The sequence below is a fragment of the Larus michahellis genome, chromosome 5 (genome assembly GCF_964199755.1).
Source record: "Larus michahellis chromosome 5, bLarMic1.1, whole genome shotgun sequence".
NCBI classification, from domain to species: domain Eukaryota; kingdom Metazoa; phylum Chordata; class Aves; order Charadriiformes; family Laridae; genus Larus; species Larus michahellis.
This window is the reverse complement of record NC_133900.1, coordinates 29172644-29191849: the sequence shown is the minus strand read 5'-3', so window position 1 is coordinate 29191849 and position 19206 is coordinate 29172644. Positions and strand designations below refer to the sequence as shown.

At 40.1% G+C, this 19206-nt stretch overlaps 1 protein-coding gene across 4 annotated transcripts in view; it reads left to right on the top strand.

Annotated features, from left to right (window-relative positions):
* The first annotated feature begins 6168 nt into the window (after positions 1-6168).
* Positions 6169-19206, top strand: part of EGF (epidermal growth factor) — a 63334-nt gene continuing 50296 nt past the window's right edge. For all 4 annotated transcript variants that reach the window (XM_074589364.1, XM_074589363.1, XM_074589365.1 and 1 more), the window contains exons 1-3: positions 6169-6804; positions 15300-15431; positions 18963-19162. In XM_074589364.1, the coding sequence (XP_074445465.1) occupies positions 6678-6804; positions 15300-15431; positions 18963-19162 (459 nt within the window). In that variant the 5' untranslated portion in view covers positions 6169-6677. The remainder of the gene's footprint in view (positions 6805-15299; positions 15432-18962; positions 19163-19206) is intronic.

Sequence of the window (19206 nt, the reverse complement as noted above, 5' to 3'; positions counted from 1 at the left end):
CAACATCCCTGAGACGTTGTTTAATTTTCCTCAAAAACACTATGAGAATAATACTATTTCTGACTCCTACAGGTAGTCTCATGAGATTCCTGGAGTGCTGTCATGTTTTATAGGGCTCCAGAGGCAAAGAGGCTATTGCGAAGAACTGTTTCTCCCCTTTCTGAAATCACCACTGTAACTTGAGTCTGAACTGGAGCCTCCATATTCACACTTCCACCAGCAATACAGGGTCTGTCTGAAGCTTTGGAGTATGCAGAACCATTATCTAAAAGTTAAATATATTGTGGGCTATTGCTTGTACTTAGCACGCCTGCCTTTTTCTCCACTGCTCTTCTCTCCTTGTCCCTGTCTAGATGGAGAATTGACAGCTGTGGCCTCGAGAAGGGTGTGTTTGGTAGCTGCAGGATTTGGATGCCAAGTTCTGGGATATCATTCTCACAGCGGCATTTGGGTCTGCAATAGGCTCTGGCATTGAGCTGCCTGCAGCTGTGAGGCTCTCGCTGAGGTGGTGTCGGGTCAAGCTGCCTCCTCCATGGCAGAACCCCTTGCTGATCACTTGCCACTTTGTGTACCAGCTACTTCCTGATATGGTATAAGAAATCCACATGCAGGACTCTTACGGCCACTGTGGGTAGGGTCTGACAAGCATACATGGTTTTACTTTAGATCTGTACCGCGCCTGTCAAATTATCTCACACATAAAATGCCATCACATCAAAAACTTGCACTTCCAGTGAAAGCTTACTTTCATCAGGCAAATTTGCACATTTCTGGGCAAATTCTTCAGGACATTCTCAATGCTTCTGGACATATTTGCTTCTGGAGATCACTTGAATCTGTTCTATGAATTGTAGGGAAATGAACATTCCCAGCAGTTAGCAGTGTATTTTATTACACCTGCTCTTAGTTGCCCATCAATGCACTGACGAATCCCTCTGGCACCAGCTGCGTGGCCGTATACAGGAAAATGATAAATTTCCACCAAGAGAATGTGGCTTGCAGCGTGCTCAGGAAATCATCGCCTCCTTCAGAGCATTTGACTCTGGCAGCACTGGGAGCATCCTGCAGTCTGCTCACAGGAGCTCTGTACCAGGCACTGACAACATTTCTGGTAATCCTAGTCTTTTGAGTTCATCTTTGAGTTTGCTGTGGAAAGCTGACTTTAACAATGCCTGTTTCTACTTCTACTCCTATTTATTGTCCATCTTGTTGGATTCTGTCTTTGTGATGGGATGCACAGATGTAAGCTTACACAGGTGTGTGCTTGTGTAGGTATGCCAAATTGGTGTAATAGATCCACCAGGAGAAATGGGGTAAATCTGACAAAGTGAATTAAATTGGTAAATGCAGTGATTCTGTACCACAGACCCAACGAGGCAGCTGTAGAACAAAACCAGAAAGCGTTCCCTGGTGTTTATTTTCTAAAGAGCATCATGGTCACAAGAAGAATGAACCATCTGAATATGTCTGTACCGCAAAGACAGAAGTTGACTGAAAAAGTAATTTTAATTCATCTTCCCAGCCCAGAACGCATGGGATAAAAAGAGTAAAAGTAGCAATACATGTGATAATTGGACTCCAAATAGCAACCTACAGACTGATATTTAAAATTCTGATCTCTTACTGGTTATCCGTGGAAATGGCGAGTGCTCAGCAACTCTGAAAATTAGTGAAATCAGATTTCAGCTGGTGCCTTTGTTCTGAGAGATCTGTTAAAGTGGCTGTTCCAGGATGTGCACTAGAAATCATTTTGCTGTGGATGAAACACAGCTATCCCTGGACTGGAAACACAGCAAAAAAAACCTATGGGGAGGATACCTTTTTTTGACACTGATAGTGAAGTAACGCCATACCTGTTACTAAGACCCTTTCTTAAATGTTCTCATGTTGCAAGCTGCATAGACCTTTTTCATGGTAACAAACGACTTGCTTTATCTTCAGTTTTATCTCCACTTCAGAGAGCCAAATGACTGTTTCAACGTGCTATTTTAACTACTCCTTTATGTCTGCTAACATAGAGGCCTAATGTAGTCATCTAACATTGATAAATGTCATAAGTCAGTAATGTGCTATGTGGCTTCCCCAGAATGTTTCGCTCTTGTTGTGACTGTCTGGATATGAGGGAAAGCATATTTAACTTTCTTTCTGGATCCTTCTGTGGATTCCAGTGTGGTCTAGCTGACGAAATAAGTATTCACTGTACAGCAACTGGTGAAAGGTGCCTGTCAAAATGTTAAACATAAAACTGCTTAAAGAAGATAATATTGGTTATAATTAACAGTATGGTTTTAACATGGGTTTTTGTTGTCTTTTTCTTTTCCTTAAGATCAGATTGCAGTAGGAAAAAATGTAACCCTAGCAGAAAAGACATGAGACTCAAACTGCCAAAAAATATCCAGTGGGTATTTGTCATAATTGCTGCTGTGAAACAAATTGAGACAACTGGGAAGAGATTACCTACAATAGCACTTGTGTTTCATAAAGCTTTCATGATTTAAAGTCCTGCTCTTTTAATTAATTTAACTAACAAATTAAATTACAAGATCCTTCTAGCCAAATATCATCTCCAAATTGTTGAAGAGAACAATGCGAAAAGTGACATGCTTGAGGACAAAACCAGAATGGCCATCATACCTCGGGAGGAGATTTCAGGCATTCCTGACTTTGAGAGATCACTGGAATATGTCACTCTCTCACACTGTGCCTCCCCCTGCTCTGTCTGACAGGCAATTTAATATCGCATAATGTCCCTTTTGTCAGAATTATACATGATGCAGGCTCAACCTGCTGAAATGACGCTAGCAGTACTGAATCAAGCACTGTCATGTCAGAGAAAGTATGGTGATCAGAGTCAGCCATCCCCACACTGACCCTGAGATCAGGCTTCCGTAAGTAGGTGGCTTACAAAAATGTTGTGTATTTTTCTTGAAGGCTATCGGAAATCCCCAGTATCATAATAAAAGTTGTTTGTGTCAATTAACTGCTGCTCTGGTGGCAATATCTTTTCTGACAGAATGACACATCCATGAGCATGTTGACCTGGGGGCTGGCAGATTTCCTGAGGCCATCAGGGAGGATCTGGAAGCTCTTTTGTGGGATCCAAGTGTTCCTCACTCCTCTGTGCTGTTTGTACTAGAGATAGCCACTACACATTTCCTACTCTTTTTCAGTGAACTCTTGCATTTAATCACTAACCTGTGTTGGCGGTAATTGGGATTGTGATGACTATAAAATATGATTTGACCAGGTTAGAATAGGCCTAAGGCCAGAATGAAACTTCCAGAGGCTGACAAGAAAAGAAGTCAAAGCGCTGACAAGTTAGTGTAATGTGTAATAAGCAAGAATAAAAACCAATATACGATTTAAATAATGTGCTAATTAATACAATATAGATACTGAAAGCCTTGGAAAACTGAGGGAGGGTTCTGTACCCTTCATAGTTTAGAAACAGACAGAACATACTGTCCTCGAACTAGACAACTGCAGCTTGTTGCCAAGGTAGGGGAGAAGACCCCCTCCATTTGAATTGCTAGTTGGTCTTTACCAACTTTGCCAAAGAAAGCCTTCCAAAGCTAGCAGAGATAGTGAGAAGTCCAAAAGAAAGGAATAAAATCTTTATTTGTTGTTAGTTCATCAGTCTCTTGAGTCAGCAGGTCAAATTAAACTAAGTCAGTTCTTTGCATTTGATGTACTGGGACAGAATTTTAGGATCTTTTGGACTGATTCTGTGGTGAGCCCTACAAATGAGACTACTGTGCTATTTCAGTCTAATTTATCGTATGAATGCTAGACTAAAGTAAATTACTGTACTGAATTCCTGTAGGTAAGCACAATAGTTTGCTTTCTGGAAACATACTTGAACAACTTCTTAAATGCTAAATGACTTTAGGTGTGAAGAAATTATGTATGCTGAACCATTTGGGGAAAAACGGTATGTTTGAAAAGTTTAGATGTGGTACAGACTGATGATTTCATAGTTTATTGAGAACTTTCTGGTTTGGTCTAAGGGGAGGTGATTGGTTCTGTCCACTTTCAAGTAACTTATTTACATCCTTAGGCCTAGATCATATCATATCATATTGTGGGTCTGGGAGTTAGTTCTGGTCTCAGCCATGTTTGGTTTTTAAGGGTAAAAAAAAAAAATAATCCCACTATTAAGGGATTTTTCTTCCTTTTTTTAAACCATTTTAAACCATGGTTTTAAAACCATTCCAGTACTTCTAGGATGGTAAAATTAATGACATTATTATCCACTCTTTACCTGTCTGCTTCCAGAAAAGATCATTGTGGTATTATTGGCATGTCAGACAGTTGTGTCTTCACTTTTACTTTAGAGAAAAAAGTGAAATTCTGGGACATGCCTTTGGCTGTGTTTTGAGTAAAGGCAAAACGAGGAAACGTAGCAGGGCTGGGGAGGGGAAGATTGAGGGAGATGTTTAGAAAAGACAATGTGTGTAAATGAGAGACTAAAATAACATGAGTAAGACAGAAATTGCTTCTGGGTTTTAATAGGAAAGGGAGAGCTTATTCGTTTTGCCTCCTTCAGTGAGTTTGTCTGAGTCTGCCCCGGAAGAGGTGAGGGCTGTGCTGGGACGGCCACACTCACGGTCTAGCAAACACTCTGCTGGTGGTTGCTCACAAAGAAGTGACACATTCCTTTTGAGCTGTTTTAGGTTGTGTGCTCCCAGCTTGAACACTGACGAAATTTGTGTGAGGAGGAGACGGTGGCTGCAGAATTAGTAAAAGAGGTTCACGTGGGCAGGATCCTGTAATCCTAGATGGGATGGCATTATACTGCACTTTCACATTGGTTGTCCTTTTGTATTCCAGGGAACTATTTGGAGAAGCAAATGCTGTTTGGCATGAGTCTAGCCCTGCATAATTTACATTACTGTTATTGTATTTTAGAGCATGCAGAGTAGAGACTCTGTTCCGAACGGAGTATATGGAAATGTGGCTGCCACTTGCCAATCCGGATTTAATTAGTTATATTAGCTGTAGCAGTGAAGATTGAGCAAGCAGAATGTACCTACACACAGGCAGAAACATCAAGAAACAGTTGCTTTTAATGGAGAGTGGTCCAATTTTTAATCGGGTTTCATGCTTCTTATTTTCTGACAGTGGAAATCTGGACACTTATCGATTCAGACAAATATGGGGAGGAAAATTCCCAGAGACGGAACTTGTACAGCTGTAGGTAACCGTCTGATGCCGCTGCTGTATCCAGCGGCTCTATTAGTATTTATTCTAGCGCAGCAGTGCAGAAATAAAAAAAATTAAAAAAAAAAAAAGGAAAGAAAAAAGTGATGGAACCAGAATGCCTTACAGTAGTTAGCTCAACAAAGCCTGGCACAGTCAACCATTTAAATACCTGCTTAAATCTCAGCACATTCGAAATTCAGTAACTTATGCTTGTGCTCTAAAGCTTTGCTTGAGTGCGAAAAAGGAGATTTTTGTCAATACTGGAGGAATTATGAGCTTGACGTGCCTGGAATTTCTCTAGTTTATATACCTCAGCAAAACAGGCGTAAAAGAGCACTGCATCACAACAGTAGCCTCTTACAGCACGGATGTGTGCATATAAATGCCTGCAATGTGTGAGAGATGCAGATTCAGAACATGTTGCCTCGATCTCTGACAGCGGGTATTTTCCTGGAAGTGCAGAAGGGCCAAATTCAGACCTGAGAGAGATGGTTGCAGCTTCTTTGAAACCAGAATTACAAACACATACCCTAGATCTGAACTTGACCTTAAATCAATTTGTATTTCCAGTTGAAATATTTAGAGATACCGGCGGGATTTTTTTTTTCCCTTTCTGCATGACATGTTTTGATGGCAAAGTTTGTTTCTGTGGTAAAATACATGACAATATTAAAATGAATGCATCTAATCATGATTGAGCAGGCATGGTATAAACCTGCCTACAGTCTCTGAGAAATAAAACTTAGCTGGCATGCTGCAGGTACTTCTCAAGAAGGAGGGGCTGCTTTTCTAAATAGACTGTATTTATTATGGGTGGCTGGGTATCTGCATTCTGGCTCAGTTCCCTGTAGTAAGGAACTGACCACGTTACTATTTGCAAACACAGGGTTCACTCAAGTGGTACTAAAAGGAGAAGAGGTGGGGCAAGCAGCGCTTTAAAAAGAAAAGAGGAGTCTGCCCAAGTTTGTATGTAAAAAGCAACTGCGTTTTGCAAAAGGACAGTACCTGGAAATCTTGCTCCCTGTACTCCACTGAGACTGTGGTGAACAGTTTTCCAAATTCACTGCTTTTGAGATTTAAACAGCAGCTTTGCTTCTTACAAGGAAATTCACAGTGATCCTTGCGAGCATTGCTTTTAAGCTGTGTTAAATTTGTAGCAAGAGTGTCAGGCATTTCATACTTGGCTTCCAAAAAAGAAAAAAAAAAAAGAAACGAAAGAGAGAGAGAGAAAAAACCCGACGTGTGTGGAGAAGAAATCTCCCAGGAATTTCTTCAAGGTTGTAGTCAGACACAGTAAGGGCTAAAGTGACAAGAAGAGCAAGGCAAAGATAAAACTTGGTGTTGTGATAAGATGTCTGAATGTAAAGTCGGAGATTGCAGAAACCTTTTGGGATTACACATGCTCATCTTGTCCTGGATATGACTGAATACAAGCTAGTTTTTCTCTAGTGACAGTTCAAAAAACCCTCAAGATTATGTTTCTCTTCCTTGTTGCTTTTTTGCCAGTGGTTTTTAAAATTGGTTTTGTCAGCCTCTCGGCTCTGCAGCACTGGAACTGTCCTAATGGATACAGATTAAAGACTGAAAACTCCGCTTGTATAGGTAAGTTGCTGACCATTCACAGATAAAAAAACCTGCATTTGTATTCTCTTAATTGAGCTTCATAATTTTCAAAGAGCTTTTTTGCAGATTGCTTGTGTGTTGTACTGGCAGAATTGATAAATCAACTTCTCGATATCTTCTCATAATGAACAGAACTAATTTTATTTAGTTTGTTTTTCAGAGATCAGTCACTTGTCTTTCAGTTTAACTATTAGAAAGCAGGATAAACTTTTATATGATCATTAGGAGATCTGAACTCTTCCTTAGTTACCAAAATTCCTTGTCATGGCTTTAATGTCTCCATATTTTTAGTACATGTGCACACACATATTCTTGCTTCTGGATATGTAAAATTTGTGTATCGGTGCATTTTTGTATTTCTATATGCATATAGAAGGAGTATTTTAATGATTATGTATTAGTATATACTTACAAGTGGGCTAGACAACTTTAAAAACTACTCTATGTTTATTGGGGCGTGTAGATTTGTGGTGCTTATATTTAATAAGATGTCTCATAAAATACATGAATCGCAGGTGCATTTGATACTGTACTACTAAAGTCTGGGTGAAATGTATGACATTAATGTTAGTATAATCACCTCTAGTGATTTGGAACGTGTAAAATGAAGGTTACTACTTCTTACAAAATGTAAGACAAAGAATGACAGAACCCTTATCCCTACCCTGCTGCCTTGAAGTCCAATTTTTTTTTAAGAAAGCCAGAGCCAATGAAGTTGCGGGCTTTGCAGTGAGATGAGGAAATGCTCTGTAAGGATTCAAGCAAACAAACCTAATACTTGGAGTTAATGCTTTTGCCTTAGATTGCTTGTGCTTCAGAGGCTCTGACTCAGTTCTTGACATGATTCCAGTGATTTAATAACAGGTGCCTCCTCTGTGCATTCTGCCAAGAAATACCATCTTGTAAGCAGAAAATAGAAGTAAGCATGTTAAGGGCTTTCGTATTGAGAGGGGAGGAGCTAGGCGTTTTCTGTGTACCAATGATTAACCTGACCCAAGACTGACTCAGAACCTGACCTGAGAGCCAAACACACGTAGGGTGCTCACACACTGATGCTTGAATTCAAATGAGAAGCATACTTCTGAAACGAATATCCATACTGCCACCTCTTACTGTGCTTGTGTTCACATTGCGGAGCACTCTCAAAGTGCACAAACTGGATTCCCTTTAGCCCAAGCTAAACCAGAAGGTGTCCCTGTAGGAGAGCATCTATCCTCTCCACTGTTGATGGCCATCTGGTCCATTGGACCAAACTAGACCTGGTTCTCCATAACCTCAACCCGAAATATATGCAGTGTGTATATCATATCCTCAGCAACTGTTGCACTTCACATAGCCTCTCCTATAGGTTTAGCAAATACACACTATTTGCTAGTATGTATGTAGCTTCCACCAGCCAGTTAGGAGGTATATTTAATGTGACTTCTACATTACTGGATTGCCCAGTTAAGAGCTCACCTATAATAGGAGAATACTACTGACATGAAGGGAATTGCTTGGCTATTGTTTAATGAGTCAAAATGCACTTTAAATATTGACATTCAAAAGGCTGCAAAGATGTATTTTTTATTTCAGTTAACATATTTCACATCTTGATGTACATCGTTCTTCCATCAATGGAGACATAACTTGCCCTGCATTATGTCTTTCCTGTTGAAAATTAGACACGTTCAGCTGCTGTATGAATGAGGGGACTCTAAGTAAAGCACCAAAACAGAATAGCCTGTAGCTTAGCAAACTCTCCAAGAAATAGTAATAGAAGTCTTCATTTGTGTAAGAGCTAATGTTACTATGACATACTCTGAGCAATTCGGTATAACATAGAGTAAATGAAAAATGAGATGTGCTAGGGTATCTTTTTAATTGGAGACCACTAGATTATGGGGGATTAAGAAAAGGTGAAATTTTGACATGAAATGTAAGACTGAAGGATGCTTTGGTGGAATGGATTTCCCCCGTTCTTTCCTCTGTGTGTTGGATACAGAGTGTTCTGACCAGAAGACCGGATGTATGATATTCTAGTTCATTAATTACATCAGATGGAGGGTGCAGTGGCAGCAAGTGGTAGGAAGCTGGAGACAGGCTTTGAAGGTAATAGTGGGGATAAAAGGGGTGAGTGGGAGACGTGACTCATACCACTGAACTGTGAACAATGACAGCAAGCCGAACTGTGGCTTGGCGGCCATTCTTGGTGAGCTGTAATAAATATACCAATTGTAAAATATTCTTTATCGCCTGTGACTGTGGTGGCATCCTGCCAGCCATAAGGACTACCCTGAATTGAGAAGGTGTCTGCTCTCTGTTAGCAAACTGTTACGAGCGGCGCTTACTGGAAAGTGTGTAGGCTTTTGTAGATTTGTTTTCCATGCTGCCACTACAGATGAAAGTCTGAGTCGTGCTCTTCTTACATTGCTAAATAGCTCACTTCTTAATTAGTTCCTTTTATTTCCAGGGATATTCAAAGATCAAAGACCTTCTCATCCTGTGTAAGGATAGTGAAATCTAACCCTAAATATCTCACATAATTTTATATAGTTACTTCAAGAGAGATTATTTGAATCCTGACTTGGTATGCCGAGAGGGGAGAAGGCTTTCAGAGGGGCTGTGTGTCCCACAACAGCAAGGTTTATAAGAGAGAAAGTATGGGAGAACAGGTCATGGTCAGAACAAAACTAGTCTGGTGAAGGAACACATTGATTTATTGGCAAGTTATGGTAGAAATGGAAGCATTTCTTCAATTTTTGACATTGCCATTGCCATCGTGATTTAATAATTTATGTTAAGCAGATGTCAGGACTGAGGACTCAATTACCTTTAAATAACTCATCTTTCTTACACCCCGGTGAAAACATAGAACCTTCTGTCTGTAAAGAAAAATGGTCTGGGCTACACAGGAGTTACTGTTCCTACAAGGGAAAAACATGTGCGAAGTTGGTCCTGGGAGAGCTTTGATTTCCAACATATTCAACCATGTAAGCCTACATGGTATGCCAGGGGATGGGCCTTATGCCTCTTGGAATTGGTTGCCTGTGCCCTCCTGAAGTACTGCTTTAACGACACCATTTTTTATTCTCTCATGGTGCATAGATGCTTTCCCCACTTGAGACCAAAAAGTGTCCGACATGGCACTCTCTATCTGAAGAATCCCCTAGAGCAGCCCCTTGCATTGTCAGTTTTAGACTAGATACTAGGGCCTGTTAGTGTTGGGCTACCCTAGGTAAATATATTTTGTGCTGGATACTGGAGATGTACTTTGGCTTAAGGGCTGACTGAATACTCTGTAAGTTTTAAAAGTGAAGGAAGATAGTTATTTAAAAAAACCCCAACAATATTGTAAAAAAGTTTTTGAAGAAGGCAAAACACAGCCCACATTAATGAAGTTTCATCTAATTGTAGGTTTTTAAATTCTGCACATCTCTACTAACTTCTGATATTAACTGGTCAGACCTTGTCACTTCTTCAGGGCTAACATGCTGCTTATTCCTACAGAGCTACACCTTGCAATTGAAGGTGGTAGCTGCAGCGATCTAGGTCAGCTCTTTTGGTCAGATTCTTCTTTCTGTGTCTCAAGCTTTCCTCCATACTTTCATAGACTCATAGAATCATAGAATGGTTTAGGTTGGAAGGGACCTTAAAGATCATCTAGTTCCAACCCCGCTGCCATGGGCAGGGACACCTCCCACTAGACCAGGTTGCTCAAAGCCCCATCCAGCCTGGCCTTGAACACTTCCAGCGATGGGGCATCCACAACTTCTCTGCGAAAATGGGGAACTGTGTTGTCTTCCCCTGTCATGACATAGGGATAAAGCTGCTGAGACCCACTGTATCCCTCTGTGTTTCAGAAGAGCTGCAGTGGACGCATACTTGTCTGCTTATTTTCAGTAGCTGTCTTCCAGCTAGCTCACTTCATACTATACTGCCTTGGGGAAAGATGCTTGAAAATGTTGTTACCAAATAGTACTTACTTTTGAACACAGGTCTGAACCCACAGACCAGTTCATGAGAAAATTCCCATTGAATTATCTGGCAATTGGATCCAGCTGAATGTGGACAAATACTATCTTTAGCTGTAAAAACTTGGATCAAAATAGGAAGGAGGCAAATATGTTACAAGAAATTACAAAAATGGTGTCACACATCACATGAAGCTTAATCCTGAAGAGGGCTAAGGGGGAGACTCCAGCACCAATGACTAATACTGCAAGGCTCATCATTGTTTTGCTCGGTGGGAAATAGCAGATAATTTTGTGTTGTGTTTTAAACAAAACTGACTACACTCTAGTATCTGAACGTGAAATTTCATGTTCAACCTTGTTGAGAAGATTATGGTGGTGGCTAAATTCATCTCCAGTCCAACTCCACAGGAACCAAATTTGACTGAGGTTATTTGAGTGTGTGTATCTGCACATGTATATTTTATGTATATAATGTATGTATTTGGGGCCATAACAAAATGCAAGTTCGGGCTCACAGTGGTTTCTCTGTATCCCTGCCAGGCATACTAATGCTTCACCTTCTGCAATCAGAGCATTTCTCAGGACTCTCAATAAAGTAGCATATTTGTATGCAAAGTCATTGAGAGCTGCCAACATCATGATGACATGATTCATCGTTTTTGCTGATTCTCAAGGCATTTTCTGCATAAAGAAGCCTTTGAGAACTGACCAGAACCTCATTCTTCCTTTCAGGGCTGGCTGTCGGGCCACTGCAGACAGCTTTTGTGTTCACTAAGCGGATTTCTTTCACAGGGTAAAGTTCCCACTGGGGGAAGCGGTTGCCAGGAGACGTAAAACAGCTACAGCAGGATGCAACTCTGTGCTTTACTTTGGCACTAAGAGTGCAGGTGAAGGCACTGCTAGTTACACCTGATGGATGGTTTTATGATTGAGTTCTCCTAAACCTTTAGAAACAGCCTTTTTTAAAATCTTTTTTGGTTGGTTGGCTTGTTTGTTTTTTTTGGTGCTTTAAGCAAAGAAGAGAGCATGTTAAGTATAGGACCCTCTTCCATTGTTGGTGCTATAAAAGCTGAATGTTCACAGCGCTGCGGCGTGTTTTCCAATACCGCTGTGTCTGTTGGTGCTTCCTGTTTACCGCTGGAAGGGGCGTTCCTCCGGTGGCCCAGCCGCCTGTCTCCGCTGCACCCCTCGTCTTTTATTGGGTGGTTATTCTTCCACTATAGCCTTTCTTCAGCTGGGGCAGTTGCTTGCTTTTCAGTGCGTGGGGGATTATGCTTTATTATGTGAACTTTGGTGGTGATGCAAATGGGCAGATTGATAACCCTGAAATCCTCTCTTCAAGTACAATTGCTGGGGAGGCAGTGTAAATTCTTGTAGGCTGATCAATCAGCGCGCTCTTTCTTGGAGAGTCAGTTTTGTACACTCATATAAAGCTGGAAAATCCATCCTGTAAATAACAGGTCATTGTCCAGGTGCCTTGGTACATAGCTCAGTAACCTGTGCTTGGTTAAAACGTGTCTTTCCGGACTGATCTTGATTTGAGAATATCCACTGATATTTTTCACATCTCCACAGTTTTTTTGTTGGTAGCTAGTTCCGTTAGTGAATCATACTTCCCATTAAAATGTGAATTTAATGTCTAAATTTGATTTCAGTGGCTTCAGTTCTCAGCCATCAGTCCTCGTTAAACCTTTCCTTCAAAAGATTATAGTGTCCTTTAGCAAATCTGGTACTTTTTCTTTGGTACTTATACACTGTGATCAGTCCTTCTCCCAGGCTTCTTTCTGATAATCTGAGCAGACTGAACTCTTTGTGTCTCACAGAAAGGCACTTTTCCTTATTCTGAAATCAGGCTTTTTATCCTTGTTGTATACACTTGCAAATTTTTCAGGATTCTTTAACAACCTATATCTGAGAAATACAAACAGCATGCCAATATAGTCTGACCACTGCCATATACTGAAGTAAAATTATTTCTCCACTGTGATTCATTTCTCCAGTGTTGATGTGTTGTGCTTTGAATTTTCTTGCCCAGTAACATGCTAAGAGGTCAGCTTTCTGTTCAGTATGAACACAAATCCTTTTCAGAGTAAGCAGTCTTCCAGAAACAATCTATAGGTCGGGCCTCTCTCTCTTATTTAATGTGCTCTTTATTGTGACTGAATAATAGTTCTTTCATCAGTGTTTCACATTGCCTCGTCAAATGACTTCTGTCTTTAGCAATCTTACATCTACACAGTTGCCTTTATTACCCATAATTGTGATTTCCTTAGAGAAATAACATCAGATTTATTTAACAAGCCACTATTGTCATAAAAGTATATCGATGAACACGAACTATGTTACAGCTTTTATCAACAGAGTCTTGCACCTGATTTTGTTCTGGTGGCCAGATCAGATTAACTGTCTGGCTCAGTCAGCCAGTTACTCCATTTGAAAACCAGTGCCTCCGGGAGAGGTACAAACAGTGTTCATGCCTGCAGGCTCCTTCCCATCTCTGCTAACACTGACAGCAGCTGAGACAGTGGGCTGAGGTCACCAAAGCCCTCCTGTATACCTTATCAAAGAGCCCTTTAGTTTTAATGACAGCCAGGCAATGTTAGCCAGGAGTAGCTAGTTTTAAACTGTCAACCTGGAGCTCCTGTTTCTGCAGCCCGTTAAGAAACTTCTAAGCCAGTCAAACCTGTCTCGAGGGGATTTGGAGGAGTTACTCCTTTAATGCTGTGGAGAATGGCATGTACATCCCTAGTACATGTGGGAAAATATGCTCCTGAAAGCTGATTGTTTGAAGAAGATTGTGGGTGAGAATTAGAGTGCTTTATGGAATTAAGTTGCTGAAAATGCCTCTGCTTTACTTTCGTAATCTGTTCAACAGAAATCAGTTGCGTGTGCTGTGATTATGTTTCATACATTGGAGGAACATAACATTGTGGGAAAACTCTGAAAACAATATGGAAACATTCCCTAGTCTGTACAGATGTGTTAGATGGCTGAAAAGCACCGACATTCTTTTTGAACAGCTGTGATACCTGACACAAAAGAAACCCCTAACCACTCTGCTGCACGTAGTTTTTTTTAAAGCAGTTGGAGGAGACAGTTTCCCAGACCCATGAGATATCAGAGATCCGGTCGCTTCGCTCTCCTTAGGTTACTGACAGAGAAAGTTTCTTTCAAAGTGCTGGCGTGAGTTGGTTAAATTGCAGTTCCTTGTAGTTATCATCAGGTGCCATTTCTGACCTTCTTGGAACTAGAGGAGTCCTCACCTAGCACTCACAGACCTCCCGAAGCACTGTGATAATTCGCACTTGATTCAAATGATCATCTAAGGTAAGTTATCCAAGGAGAAGCTCTTCTTCCATTGCCCTAAATTCTTCATCAGGAACACAGAAAAAAAAATTGTCATGAGCTATACTTGGAATATACATATATGTAGTTTTGGTTATGAATCAATGTCCTTTAGTGACCTAATCAAATGTGTCTCATCAAAATAATTTGTGTTGATTCCTTTTTTTCCTGCGTGTTCAAAGTCAGATGAAAAAACACAGAACAAAAGCCACTGATGTCAAATAGATCTTGGGCAGGGAAAAGATGCTCCTTAGAGCAACCCTCACAGTGGTCATACAAGAAATGTACCAGGATCTGGTACTGCCAGATGTCGAGCACCTCAGGAAGTTACTATCAGATGCATTTGTTTTCAGTAGGAACTGAAATTTATCTAAATTTTCTGGGATATCCATGGGACATCATCCATGATACTGCCAAAGGGATTAATTTCTTTCCCCCTTAGTGTAAAATATGCTCTTCAGCAGTAAACTGTTTTTGAAAAATAAAGTCCTTCATTTAGACATAATAGTTACTGCCTCAAACCCTGATAAAACACCATAAATACATCAAATATCTTGTAATTCTTAAAGGCTCTAACCTCACCTACCAATTAAAAGCCAAGTTTCTAATTAATTTGCTTGTTGCATTGGTTTGGGCTTGTTGGTGTCAGAATACAGTGGGTATTTTAGTGTTTTGTATGTATTTTTGAGAGTTGACTCAAACCAAAATGAGCTCAATGTGGAACTCGGTGCTGTGGCAGTCTGTTTGCTGCTTTGTTGTTTTGCAAAGTTTGTTAATTTGTTGGCAAAATTATTACTGTGGAAGCAGCTGCAGGCAGCATTTGCATAGCAAATAACAATGCAAATCACAGAAATGGAGTACGAGACAAGTCTGTTCCCTGTGTTTGGGCAATCAGAGACCAGAATGTCCAGACACTAGGGAGAATGGTTATTTCCCTGGATGGTCTTCTAAAAAATAAATAAATCACTGTGCATATGGCAATGGACAAAATAATAATTCTGAAACCAATGCATGAAGCAATACAGCCATCCTCCTCTCCTTTTTTGATGATGGGATATTAAATTTTGTGACCAATTTATCATTAGATAACTATGTCAAGGGTATTCTTTCTCTTTGGTCTTTGCTGCTTTTGCTAGCTGAATTTTCCTGATCTATTCAAAAAACATGTTTCAGATATTGATGAATGCCTTGAAGGTGGTTTGGGAACCTGTGGCCAAACCTGTACCAATGTTCCAGGGTCCTACATCTGCTCCTGTTTGCCTGGCTACACTTTGGATATTGACAAACGGTCTTGCTATGTGAACGGTAAGGTCATTTTCTTTTTCAATGACTAAAAAAGAGCTTTAGAGATTTAGTTAGCATTGTTTTTCAAAGTGAAACATGCCCATCTGGTCCCTACTGCGACTGGGGTGCTCTGGTTCGCTGATGTTAAAACTGCCTCTTCTACTGTGTGGGTAAGTGGCAAGGCCAAAAGTGGATGCCACAGAAGAGTGACGGTGAAGAATGGAAAGTATGGCGGTGGGAAAATGAATGAACATATGACAACAAACAAATAAAACTAAACAATGACTTCCTGTTTAGTAGATATACTCTCTGTGTGCTTGGAACTGCAAACTCTCTTATCCCATCCTTACTACTTCCAGAAAAACATGGCAGTACACAAGATTTTGCTACCTTTGCCTCTTTCATTGCGTTGGCGTTGATGTGTTTCTGTTGTGTTTAGGTTTTAGGGACAGTTTTTAGGGACAGAAATTATAAGTAGGGAGCCCTTATTTTTGGTTTGGCCCATTGGCAGTTTCTTAATAAACATGAATGCTACTGAGAGTTCTTTCTCTCCCTTGCACTGTCCTGCGTGTATAAATTGATTTTTAAATCCGTAAGATGCATTTAAATTTTAAAAGTTTTTAGCCCTTCTAATTAATAGGAAAATATTCACAGTTATGACCTTTGAATAGCCTTCATTTTGTCCTCAACTGATGCTACCCAGGGAAAAAAATCTAGTTAGATTTTATTGATTGGTTTAACCCTATATTTCATCTAGAGTATGAGGTGTGAGTGCTCTGAAGTTCACCTCTCACCTCTCCACTTTGGTTTCCTGAATGTCTGGTTCTGGTTCCTGTCTGCGATATGCTGCAGCTCCCTTCTGATCCAGGAGCGTAGGTTTTCTTTTTCTGACTAAAGTTTTCCTCGGAATCTTGCTAATGCAGAGATTGGATGTGACAAGGCATGTTGCTGACCTAAGAAGTAGGACATGTACTTGAGTCCCTTTGCATGTAGCCTTTTGGACCATGAGCATAACCAGAAGTATTCTGTTCAGCTTCCAAACTGGCACCAAGACAATTACTTCAGTCAGCTCCTAGAATCATCCTTGACAGCAGCACATGACTCAACAAAGACCCAAGCTGAATTTTTTTTTGTAGTCCTGCTGAAACATCTCTAGCCCCTTTAATAGAGTTTTAAATTCTTTTTTTAATCAAATGTTTTGTAAACTCATCGCTTTTGAACTGAAGAGAAGTGAAAAGAAACATTTTACCTCACAGTGACTTATGTGCACAGGTATCTTTCACAGAACAGTCCTGCCTTAATACTGGAGGACTTCAGCTATTTTTAACATTATTACTAACATTTATAGCACCAGCAGAAAGTGAGTGATGGCTCAGGAGCTACTGTGATGGATAAGGAACTCTTATGCTAGGTACAAATCTTTCAGTAGGGGGTGTACCAAGTGAAATACTCTCATGTTTTAAAGACAGGGAGCTCTTTGATGCAGGTGTTATTTACCTGTTTATTAAACCCCTGATTAAATTAAGTCCCAAATCTGAGGTGCCTCTGCAATCAAAGTTAGATTTGTTCGGTCCTTCAGTCCCTATTCCATTTAAAGCCCTCATTCACAGGTGCCTGATAGGAAATTCAGAGAGTGGAAAGGACAAAACCAAAGCTCTTGGTCAACTAAATGGCAAAAATGCAGGCAGTACAGCTGTCAAATTCCTGAGGTAAATAAACCTTGCTACACTTCACCGTTCATTTACCATTTACGTAAAGCAAGTCTTCACAGTTTAAATATTCTCACATGGGGTTGCTCAGTGCAAATAGCAGCAGAAAAAGGGAGTTACTAGAATCCTAGAAGCAGCTGTTGTAACTGGGTGATAACGTAAAAACTTGAGATACAAACCAGTCTGTTATTATAGAAACAGAGTACTGATCATCTTCCTTCGGAAGAGAAGAAAATTACACCTTGTGTGCTAGTCACATCTTTCTGTTTAGCTTGCTCTTTACTTGGAGAAATCAAAATTGGTCTCATTCTTCTACTGTGAAAGGGGTTGAATCAATCAATCTTGCAACCATGATGAAGGTGGAACATCCGATTAAAATTTGTAGAAGTGATGTCTGTTGAGTTTAAAGCCTCAGGTTTCATGCTAACAGTAAAGGTGTTTAGTTAAAAGGTTGCAAAACTGGTCAATAAAATCAGTTTAATTTTCAAAAGTTTATGTGCAAGAAAAATGGTGATAGTCCGTCTTTGATGACATCCATCCCTGATAAATGGAGAGTTGCTCTGCATTGCAGGAAGATCAGTTACACAAGTGATTAGACAGGCTTGAAAGCTGTCATTCTGCTGGATCTATATCAATAATTGCATTTCCAAGTCACTTGGTTAGAGCATTACTTGTTTGCCATGATCTGTTGTTTCAGGCAACCATGTTATAAATTCCCCTCATTACCCCCACAATGAGCTTTCTTCTTTGAATGTTGTTTTACTGGTAAATTAAAGACTAGGCTGTATACCCCAGAATTTTTATTTAATTTTATTTTACTTTAATTAGAAAAAAAAATCTTTTTAAAAGGCAGGCTAAAATATGACTAGTTACATAAAAACTAATTTCTTCTGCTACACACTTGATAGACATCCGTAATATCAAAATTGCTTAAATGAAAACCATTGTGGTCTGGAAATGCAGTTAGGGTTCCTTGGGCAATCTTAACTTATGGTGATACCCTAAAAATAACAGAGAGGACTTGGTAAAACTGGGTTAGTGTAATCTGCAGCCCCAGCCACTACGTCCTGTTAATTGTACTTCCATACTTATCACAGTGTCATGGTTTTAAGGTTGCATGAAAGCTATTTGGATCATCCTAGTTGCTTATCACTTTCAGCCTTAATTGGATTTCTAGAGTTTGGGGCATAATTGAAACGTCTGTCATTTTAACATATTTTATGTTTGGTCACTGATAGGCTCTTACCCTTCACTCATTATGAATACAGGTTTTGTTTTGGAAGGAGTTGTTGCTCTTGAGCTGAAGGAGTTTTAAGTACAGGTCTTTTGGGTTCCTTCAGCCATCTGCATCACAAGAAACCTCCGCAGTCTCTAGCTTCTTCCTTTGCCCTGCCTTGGTATCTTCACTTTCCCTGTTTGGATAGTTAAAGTGAGACTCCAGACCACCTCTCTGGGATAAATTCTTGCTATAGCGCAATGGCTGGAAGTGGTCTTCACCTTGGAGACACATCCATGGCATAATTCTTCCAGCCTCTGCTGACATGCATGCAATGGTTCTTCTGAACTCTGACTAGGCTGTAGGATTTGGGATTAGTGGTAACAGCCACTGCAATCTCAGTTTCATGACTCAGATTTTTTTACCTAATTTTCAGCATTAAATGTGAAAGGACTATTGCATTTATATCTTATTGGTTCTCTGTGATATGACTGGAAAGTTATTAAAATATAAGAGAGGTGGTTAGATCCTGAACTTTCTCTTTGGCTAGTATGATACTGATGAGAACTTAATGCAACAAAAGTGCAATGCTTATCTATTAATTGGTCTCTTTGCTCTCCACACTAGACCCTGCACCATTCCTACTTTTTAGCCATGGAAATGCCATCTTTAGAATTGACACTGAAGGGACCAATCATGAAATATTGGTGGCTGATGCCGGTCAGTCAACACTTATGGATTTTCATTATGCAGAAGAGAAAGTGTATTGGGTAGACTCTGAGAGGCGACTACTTCAAAGAATTCACCTGAATGGCACAAAACGAGAGGTAAAGTAATCAGTTCTCTGGCATTCTCCAAATTAATGGGCATA